Here is a 10451-nt window from a genome sequence, read left to right on the forward strand (position 1 = left end):
TTGGTGTTCACAAACAGGAGTCTTATCTATTTGATCCTCAGAGAGCCCAGAGGCAGCCCTTTGGCCACAAGGAGCTTTTCAGCTGCAATTCCCACAGACCCAGGGCTGCTCAGGAACGTTCCCCAACCCTGAAAAAGTACCCTCCTGCTTCGGGCCGGGCGAGGGGCTCTACCAGGCGCCGGAGCAGTGACTGCTCTCCTAGCTCAGGCGCAGAGGCCTGGCCCATGACCTTGGAAGAACCGAGGAGAAAGCTTCACCAAGCGACAGTACTTTTCCACTGCACAGCTCGGCCACCTCAGCTGGCTTTCTGCTGTGCAGACAGGAGGCAAAGTGCGCCAGGCCAGCCCCATCAGGAACCCACCCAAAAGCTCTCTCAGAGATGGGGGTAGGGACATGCAGTGACTGACGGGCAGCAGGAATCCTGGAGAGAGGAGGGGGATCCCGAATGCGCTAGGGGGAGCGTGGAGACCACCAGGGGGGTCAGAGAAATGTGCATTTAGCAAAGCCCTCCGGTACATTTCAAAAGATTCCTACTCCTTAACTTCCCCTCCATCCCCACCCCTCCAATAAGAATGATTAAACCCGTTCCACCGCGCCTGTGCCGGGTCCCGGGCGAAGAGCAGCGCTAGCCGGCGCGGGGGAGGAGAGAGAGGAGGGCGAGGGGAGGGAACAAGAGAGCTAGCGGTCCCGCCCGGTGATGTAGGCAGCCCGGGGAGGTGGAGCCGCGACGCCTGAAGGAGTCCCCACCGCAATCGCGCTCTCGGTCTACCCCTCCGAGCGGCCAGCCGCCAGCCCCAGCTCCGGCGACCTCCCTGCCGCCGCAGTTTGGGCGGCGGGGACTGCGGGATCCCCCCCAACCAGTTCGGGCCCGGGGGGCCCCTCCACCACGCCCATCCCCCCCTCCCCTCCTCGTTTCCCGGACGGCTGGAGCTACTCCCGGGGGAAGCTGTTCCCGGACGCTCGGCCGCCGCCCCGGCATCTCGGCTGCCAGCCCGGCCGGGCACCGGGCATCTCCGGGCACCGACTGGCTCCGGCGCCGCCCAGCTGCTCGCGACCCCGGGGCCGCGGGCTTCTGCTCGCCCTCCCCTCCCCCCGGCCGCCGGGCAGGACGCCCGTAAGCACCCGGTGCCCCCAGCCCCTTTGGCCGCCGCCGCCGCCGCCGCGATGCTGCCCTGGAGACGCAACAAATTCGTGCTGGTGGAGGACGAGGCCAAGTGCAAGGCGAAGAGCCTGAGTCCGGGACTCGCCTACACGTCCCTACTCTCTAGCTTCCTGCGCTCCTGCCCGGACCTGCTGCCCGACTGGCCGCTGGAGCGCCTGGGCCGCGTGTTCCGCAGCCGGCGCCAGAAAGTGGAGCTCAACAAGGAGGACCCGACCTACACCGTGTGGTACCTGGGCAACGCCGTCACCCTGCACGCCAAGGGCGACGGCTGCACCGACGACGCCGTGGGCAAGATCTGGGCGCGCTGCGGGCCGGGCGGGGGCACCAAGATGAAGCTGACGCTGGGGCCTCACGGCATCCGCATGCAGCCGTGCGAGCGCAGCGCCTCGGGGGGCTCGGGGGGCTCGGGGGGCCGCAGGCCGGCGCACGCCTACCTGCTGCCGCGCATCACCTACTGCACCGCGGACGGGCGCCACCCGCGCGTCTTCGCCTGGGTCTACCGCCACCAGGCGCGCCACAAGGCCGTGGTGCTGCGCTGCCACGCCGTGCTGCTGGCGCGGGCGCACAAGGCGCGCGCCCTGGCCCGCCTGCTCCGCCAGACCGCGCTGGCGGCCTTCAGCGACTTCAAGCGCCTGCAGCGCCAGAGCGACGCTCGCCACGTGCGCCAGCAGCACCTCCGCGCCGGGGGCGCCGCCGCCTCGGTGCCCCGCGCCCCGCTGCGCCGGCTGCTCAACGCCAAGTGCGCCTACCGGCCGCCGGCCGCCGAGCGCGGCCGTGGGGCGCCGCGCCTCAGCAGCATCCAGGAGGAGGACGAGGAGGAGGACGGAGACGCAGAGGAGCGCGAGCGGCCCGAGGTGCTCAGCCTGGCCCGGGAGCTGAGGACGTGCAGCCTGCGTGGCGCCCCGGCACAGCCGGCGCCCGCGCAGCCCCGCCGCTGGAAGGCCGGCCCCAGGGAGCGGGCGGGCCAGGCACGCTGAGAGCGCAGGGGAGGAGGGGGCGGGGGGGGGGGGGGGCGCAGGACTGGCGGCCCCAGCCCCGCGCGGGCCTGACTTCCAGCCTCCAAACCTGGCCCTGCCCGCTTCGGCTCCCCTCTCGTCCCCCGGCCCTTGCCTCCCTTGTGGTCTCTGTTGTTGTCTGCCCCGCGTCTCATCCTGGCTCAGGGTGACGCCTGATATGTCCTTGATTATTGGGGGACAAAGGGGAGGAGAGCAGCAGAAGTATTCGACGTTCACCTCTCCCCCACATCCAGAGTTGCTAAGCGCCCTCCATCGTGGAATTGCCCGTAAGCTTTACAACAGGTCTTTGCCCATAGACCACCCTCTCCCTCCCAAAACAACCTCTCCAAAGAAGGGGGAAGAAGTTTCCAGAAATCCAGGAGGATGGCCTTGGACGTTGGCCAGGTGGAAGCCGTGGTCCTGCCGTTGGCCAGTCAAGACTTCCTCCCTGGGATGGGACCAGTTCTGGGCAGGCATTCTTGCAGAGGAAGAATAGTGGCCCCAGAGACCTGAGGCCAGGTCCAAGGTGGGAAGTGAGTCGGCTGCCATACACACAAGGAAGGATTCTCAGGCCCTATGCCTGGCCTCTCTACCCCTTGGAGGATTTCTGGACTTCACTGCTCTGTCTCTGGAGAAGACTGGGCTGGTCCTACCAACCCAAACAACAGGTTAGAGCAAGTAACAGCCCTCTGCTCCAGGCAGCTGCCCAAGACTATGCCCTGGCACCCGGCACCCCCACAAGACTCCACCCACCCCACATTTCTGCAGACAGATGTGTGGGGTTCCCCACTAGGTCTCCAAAGGAGGTAAAGAGAACCTTTGGCAGGTGCTTGAGGACACTGACCACCCAGAAAATGGACACAGGAGGAATACCACCCCCCCACCCCCCACCCTCCCACCCCCCGTCCCCTGAGTCAGGGCTTGTCAGAGCAGGAGGGTCCTGACAGCAATTGGGTTCTCGTAGCTGGCTGAGAAAGGGGAGTGTGTTCACCCAGCAGAGGGAGTGGGCCCCTGCCCAGGTGTCTCTCAAGAAGGCCACAAAAAGCCCAAAGATCTATGTGTCACCAACTGATCGTTGTAAATAAAGTGGACCTGCTTTTTCATCCTTGTCTCCACGCCTGTGTTTTGTTTGATGCCAGGCCTGCTGGGGACAAAAACATTATCAGAACCCTAAAGGACAGGAGAAGACCCTAGGAAGGGGCCCCCTGTAGCGGCCAGAGCCAACCGGCAGGATTGGTGGGGAGGGGCTACTGCCAGGAAGCTGTTCCCTTAAAGTCAGGGAGGGAGACAGTAGCAGGTGTGACATCACATGTGCCAAGCCTTGGAGGAGTGTCAGCTGTCTGTCTTGGCCTCCCAAAATGTCTGTCTGCCTGGGCACTCAGAGGCAAGTGTCTCTGGGACATTTGGCAGGGAGGGGGCCCGGGCCTGGGGACTTCTCATCAGCCTTGCCTCTTTGGGAAGATGCCCGTGTATGTCAGAGCCTGTGGTATGCATCCGGTGTCTCCCCAGTGATGAGGAGGGGGGCAGGTTGTAAAGGAGATGGGGTGGGCAGCCCATTTTTCTTTCAGAGGAGCTAGAGAAATCTGCCCAGACCTTTGTGACAGGGTGAGTCTCGAGCTTGGATATCTTCTTTATTCCTGTGCTGAGCTGGGCACTGATCCCAGACTTCTCCGGAGCCCAGACGAGTGGCCCCTGCAGTGGCCGGCAGTCAGAACTGTTCTGTTTCCTGGAGCTGCTGGAACAGAGGGTACTGCTGCCGCTTCACCTGCAGAGCCCAGGCAGGGTCGGGGTGCCTCGAAGGGGCAGGGACGGGGGAAGAGGGATGACAAGGACCCACCAGCCAGGATGCCCCGCATGTTCATGGCTCCCCTCTTACACATTGCCAGCGTCTTTGTGAGCGTTTCTCCCCATTTGCAAAAGGAGAAGAAGACGCAGGAAGATGTCAGACCTGGGAGAGCAGGATGTGCTGCCAGCGAGGCAGCTGCTGGTGTTTGAGGCAACCTCAGCCGGAAACAAGGTTGCAAGCGCACCCTCTTTAATCAGACTCACGGGGCAGACGCTGCCCCGGTGCCTGTCTTGGGACAGGCACTGAGCTAGACACTGGGGGTCCAGGAGTCCCTCCCCTGGGGCTCTTACAGTCTTAGGTGAGATGCACATGATTAAAGGAGTAGGTGCTGCATAATAATTCACAGGCACGTTCTCAGCCTCAGCTCCTACTCCACTTTTCTCTGGCAGCCTCCCAAAACAGACACACACACACACACAACCACCTCCTCCCTCTTTCCCTCCTTTACACTCTACTCTCTATACCTGGGGTTAGAAGACCGGGGTGAGGGGACTCTGCCTTCTTAGCAGCTGTGGGACGTGGGGCAACTCACTCAGCCTCTCTGAGCCTCACCTTTATTAACAGTAAAAATAGGGATAATATCAACCTCACAGGCTAACTGTAAGAATGAAATAGAATCCTACCCGAAAACACTTTGGTACATAATAAAACACTCAGCACATATGCAGAACAGCCATTTTACCCAGAGGGCCCTTCTCTTTAGATTAGGGCTTCAGGGTGCTTCTCCACCACCCCATCCCGCCCCAGCCCCGCAGCAGTGGTCACAAGTTGTCTCCCTGGCCACATCTCCACCTTCTATGTGCAGGGTGGGAGGGAGGAGCCAGGGCAACTTCTGTCCATCTGTAGGTTGTGGATGACATAAACCACAGCATAGCACCAGCTGCCACCAGGCTACAGACGGGGATCTCTGGGGGCATCACTGCCACCAAGTGAGGGGGACCACTCCCACCTCCATCTCTGCACTGACCTTGGCTTTCTCCCTGATCTTAGACACAAGATGGAGAAGAACCTTGAGCCATTGGTCAAGCTGTCTGGTGCCCCTACATTCTCTCTCCCGCCCGCCACAGGCTCCCCACCTGTAAAATGAAAATTGGGTGGGGTGGACCAGTGGTTTTCAAATCGTGTTCCTCTGATTCCCCAGGGATCCCCTTTGAATAAGGGGATCTTCCCGATTTTTCTTTTTTAAGTTGAAATCATTGGGTGACCTGCTACACGCATCCAAGTTCTGTTGGGCTGACGAGGCCTAAGAAGTAACACTGGCGTGTGTCTTCCTGGGACTCCTTGGGCCTTATTTCCCGCTCTCCTGATGCCCCTCCACAGCCACTGGTCTGTGACAAATGTGGCTTGTGCCATAGCCCACAGCTCCCAGGGTCAAGTGGCTGGCCCACCCATTAATGCCATCCTGACTCCCCCTGTTCCTCTTCCATACAGGGATCCTGTTCCCAGTTCCCCAGACATGGCCATGTGCTCCCACCTCTAGGCTTGGGCCTGTTCTCACTACCGGGGATGTCCTCTTTGGCTACACTTTTTCAAATCCTACCCTCTCTTCGAGGCCCAGCTCAAATCCCACCTCCTCCAAGCTCTCCCTAATGCATACCCCTCCTCCACTCCTGCCAGATCTAGGGGTGGTCTCGCCTCTCAAGCTCGCACAGGACGTGGTCCTCATCACATTACTCCTGGGATTGCTCTTTTTATGTGTGTCTCTCTTAGAAATCCATTTCACTTCCCACCCCCTTCGGTACCTTGACCACAGCGGGGCAAGAGTCGGTGCTCGATACTCATGTGCTGAATGAGTGCATGAATGAGCCAGATGGAAGAGCCATCACGGGATAGGAAACCAAGTGGGTGGGGAAGCGTTCTTTCTGCCAAGCTTCTGCCTGGAGATGCTGAAGAACTATATCCTCAGACGCCCTGTTGAGACGGATGGCTATTCTTGGGGAGAACATCAGCGGCCTGACATGAGGCCACTGGGGGAAACCAAAGCCGCCATCCCCGGGGTCTGCTCCATGCTCCAAAGCCTCAGGACTGGGCCTTCTCGCTCTGTGGGCTAGACCAGTGCCCAGCACAGGGCTGACACTGACGGTACAGAGCAGCTCCTCGTGGGGACCAGCCACCCTCCAGGCATGCTGGCTGGGTAGCAGGAGGATCATGTAGACAGCTGCAGTCTCTAATTTAACACACAGACAGTCGAACCTGGGTTTGGGCGTCAGACACACCCGAATGCCAGCCCCAGAGCTGCCCTTGGACAGCTGTATAACTTTGGGCAGGTTTCTGAAGGTTTCCGGAGCCTTGGTCTTCCATCTGTAAAAACAGCGATAGATGAGTCCAGGGCTTATGTGGTTGTTGGGAGGATGAAACAAGGCGCTGCCTTTGGGTAATTTATTTTGTACAGTGCCCAGCGAACTCAGTAAGCAGTAGCTGCAGCTTTCTGTTTATTATTACCAGGCTAGCTGACGCTGCTAACTGACAGTGCTGGGATGAGATCAGGTGCCTGGCCTCTGAGACACTGAACATGTTGCTTGCTCACACCCCAGGGAGGCTCTCCGCCTGAAGTCCCATCATCTCTAAATCATGGGAGGAGATTCAAGTACAGCTTGTCTCATTTTTGTCTCTGGTTGTGCAACTGACATAAGCCCGATCACCTTAACTCTAGATTAGACCTAATAGCTTATGCTTTTTTTGTATATCCTTTTCTTTTTGCCTTAGCACCTGGCACGATGCCAGGCACACAGCAAAGCACGCCGAGGTGAATGAATGAATGGGCGAATAAGTGAATGATTAGCTGCTGCAGGCCTTGGTGCTGACACATAGCCTTCCCAGCCAAGGTCTTCAGAAAGCTGGGAGGTCATTCCTTTGTGAGTGATGGCTCAGCTTCTCCCCCCCACCCCCACCGCCGCCAGAACCCTGTTTGTCCTTGGCCACAGGCTATGGACACGAGGAAGATGCTGCTGGCTTAGGGACCAGGCGGTCCCCAGGAGAACACAGCTGGAAAGGATGGAGGGGCTGACATGCAGATGTCGTGAGTCTCTGAGCCAGAATGGTCCGCTCTCTCCCTCTGCTCCATCTTGCCTGTCCAGGAGCACATACGGGTTTGTTGACTGATCCAGAATAACTGAGTTTCATCATCCCCAACTTACGAGTGGACAGGAAGCTGGGCAGGCAAGAGATTGAAGGGGAAGCTGGCAGTCAAACCACCATAAGGGAGACTCCAGCTCAGGAGAGCAGGCTAGTACTGCTGCGTGCTGGGACACCTTGGCAAGGAGGCAAAGGAGCTGGGTGGTACTGGAAAACAAGCAGATCTTGGTTTTGCCTGCCCAGCATTCCCCCTTTATGGTGGAGTGTGCTTCCTCTTCCTCCTGGGAACACAAATAAATTCTCCCATTCTCCCCCTGTGCTGAGGTGTGGTCATGTGACTGAGTTCTAGCCAATACAATTCATGAATGTCACCTTGGGGGGTGGTGCTGGACCACAAAACATAACCTTTGCTTTATTCTCCTGCCTGCCTGCTGCATGTCATCACCCAGGGTGTCCTTGGAAGCCATGTGTTGAAGATGACAGAGCCTCCACCAGCCTGGGTCCCTGAATGACTGCATAAAGTGGAGCCCCACCCCTGCCACCAAGGGGAGCAAGAAATAACATTTTCTTGTTAGCCACAAACATGTCAGGGCTATTGCAGCATATAGCTTACCTTCTTGTGACCCACTGCCCTGGTGCTCCTGGTGAAACCACCATCCCCCACTCTAAGTTCCTGGCTTTCTTTCAGTGGAGCTGGCTTCACACACGTGGGCTCCAGGGGAGGACATGCGATCCAGGCCTGACCAATCAGAATAGCCCATCTCTTCAGCTCCAAAGTTTGGCTCAGGGATGGGCATTAGCAATCAGAGCCAGGGGAACTTAGTTCTGGGGCTATTGTTGAAACTTGGGGAAAGAGAGACGCACTTTCTGCCAGAGTTGCTGAGACGTGGGGGATATATCTCGTGTTGCCGGCAGCCATCTTGCCGCCATGAGGAAAGACAGCCTGAGAGTCCAGCACCGTGAAAAGCAGAGGGGGACACAAAGAGAGCAAGACCAAGTCCCATGACCTTGCTTGAGCCTCTGGATCCACCACACCTGTCCAGCTCTGTTTTTGGTGTTTTCAATTCCTCGAGCCAATAATTTGTACTTTATGCTTAGGCCATTGTGAGTTGGGCTCTGTGTCCCTTGAGTCAGAGAGAACCCTGGCCCTGCCATCACTGTTCTCATTGGGTCCCATGCTCTGGAAAAGGGGGATCGTTGAAAGGCTTCAGGGCCTGTCACAGGTCAGATCTGATTATGGGACATCCAGCTGGCTCACGGGATCCCAAAGTCCCCAGGCCCTTTCCCTCTCTGGGGGCCCCCGGTCTTCCATCCTTGCTGCCCCTCACACACCTTCCCAGTCCCCTCTCTGTGGCACGGCTTCCTTCCCTGTTCATGGCACCTGTGCCTCCATGCCTTTGACTGGGACGTGGCTCTGACCCTGAATCCATATGCCTCTTCAGTATAACCAAAGCCTCTGGCCTCATTCAAGTGCTAGAGCATGAGGCAGATGGGTGGAACTCAGCCTCTGGATGGTCCCCCCCAGATCACGAATCCACCCTCCTCCACTCAGCTGCAGCTGGGGAGTGGGCTCGTCAGATGTAAACGTGGCCTATTAAGCCAATCTCTGAGGGGACCTTTCATGGGGAGGGTCGCTTCTGACAGTGGTGCCATGGCTGAGCAGGCTGATCTGGAAGGCAAAAGCCTGGAACTGTCTTTTATTCATTCTGGGATGTGGGCAAGTCATTTAACTGCTCCGAATGTCCATTTTCTCTGTCACATGGAGGCGATATTCTCAGCGGCTCCTGCCCCAGAGGGTATTCTGAAGGGCCATCCCAATGGGATGCAAGGCCAGAGAGCTGTGAAAAGCATCAGGTTCCATAAAAGAGCCCGGGATATAGTGTTTCCTTATTGGCTTCAAGCCAAGAAAGCTGGAGTGAGGCAGCTCCGTAACACCCAGGCTGAAGGGCCCTGGAGGAAGGGCCCATTTGGAGGAAGGAGCCCACAGCAAAGGAAATGAGCATAGAGCCCAGAGAGGGAGGTTTTAAAATAGACATCTGCAGGGATTTCCTGAAGGGGAGAGCCACATGGCCAGGAAACAGCTTGTGGAGCTCCAAAGATAAGCTCCCCACCTCCATGTGTGCGCACACACCACCCACCAAAGTGGACTTGGGGGATGGGTGGTGCACTCCTGTCTGCAGTCAGAGAGGACCCCCGAAGGCCCTTGCAGCCGGAGCTACCTCTGAAGCTCTAAAGCAGGAATGCGGAAGAGCATAACCCCACCTGCGATCTCCTACCCACAGGCCCTGGACAGTTCCAGTGCATCTCTTGTTACCAAAGCCAGCCTCAGATCTGATCCATCGGAGCCTGGATGCAGGGAGGGGAGAGGGACATTCCAATAAGATCAAAGTGGACATTTACCACTCACTCAGTCTCCAAGGGACAGGAGACTTGCATCATATCAACCCCTCTGCCAAATGCCACTGATACACAGGTGCAGATGGCAGGATGGACTTCTGGAAGTCTCCCGCTATCCTTAGGGGAAGTGCCCAGGGGGATGACTTCCGAGGGCTAAGCATTGCCCACGTAGCAGTGCATGTTCTCAGTGGTAGTAGATGTCTGCAAAGATGTGTCCCTTAGTGGTCTGACTCCTTAGAGATGAATTAAATTATTTTTCTAAGATTATAAAAGTAACACGTTTTTATTTGAAACTAGTAAAATGACAAAGATGTAAGAAAAAATTAATACTCTCTCCCAACCCCGCTCTGTTCCTTGACCCCCATGCCCTCCACATGCACACACTGCTAGATAACTAATGGTACAGACTGGGGGTTCCTCTCTCCCACTGTTTTCCTTACTTGTGAACATAAATAAACCCACATATACACATATAGAGATTTTGCCATTTGGTTGCACAAAAATGGAGTCATTGTCAAACACAATCTGCAACGAGCTTTATTCTCACTTACATCATGTGCTGCACCCTCCCGCCCCCCGCCCGTTCCCTGGATCTGAGTCTCCTTCTCTTTCAATAGCAACACAGTGTAGTCCACCATCTTCTGTTAGTGGTGTTCAGGTTGTCTCGTGTTTTTAAGAGCACCTAATAAATGCCTGCTACATGCAGATCTCCAGACCACGCCTCCAGGAACTGGACCACAAGTTCTAGGAGCTCTTTCAGCTGAGACATCCCAGCACCACAGAGCTGGAGGAGCCCCTTCCCAGGGCTGAGGTCTACCAAGAAGGAGCAGAGGTGTGCTGAGCATATCCACATGTGGGCTGAAAATAAATAGGAACAAGAAGAGTTGACAAGAATTCCTGGTGCCAGGATATCTAGGCTGGAAGGGCCCCTAGAACTTGTGGTCCAAGCCCCTGATTTACAGAGGAGAAGGGGGAT

The 10451-nt window shown here is 57.4% G+C and overlaps 1 protein-coding gene across 1 annotated transcript; it reads left to right on the forward strand.

The window, feature by feature from the left end:
- Positions 1-656: 656 nt before the first annotated feature.
- FAM43B (family with sequence similarity 43 member B) lies at positions 657-3260 on the forward strand. The gene has a single exon (XM_027616074.2). The coding sequence runs from the start codon at positions 1165-1167 to the stop codon at positions 2137-2139; it is 975 nt and encodes a 324-aa protein (XP_027471875.1). The 5' UTR covers positions 657-1164; the 3' UTR covers positions 2140-3260.
- The last annotated feature ends 7191 nt before the right edge of the window (positions 3261-10451 follow it).

This window comes from Zalophus californianus, chromosome 4, assembly GCF_009762305.2.
Source record: "Zalophus californianus isolate mZalCal1 chromosome 4, mZalCal1.pri.v2, whole genome shotgun sequence".
NCBI classification, from domain to species: domain Eukaryota; kingdom Metazoa; phylum Chordata; class Mammalia; order Carnivora; family Otariidae; genus Zalophus; species Zalophus californianus.

Bases quoted from the DNA above. Each gene is read 5' to 3' on its own strand.
- FAM43B (XM_027616074.2), top strand. From the start codon at position 1,165: ATGCTGCCCTGGAGACGCAACAAATTCGTGCTGGTGGAGGACGAGGCC.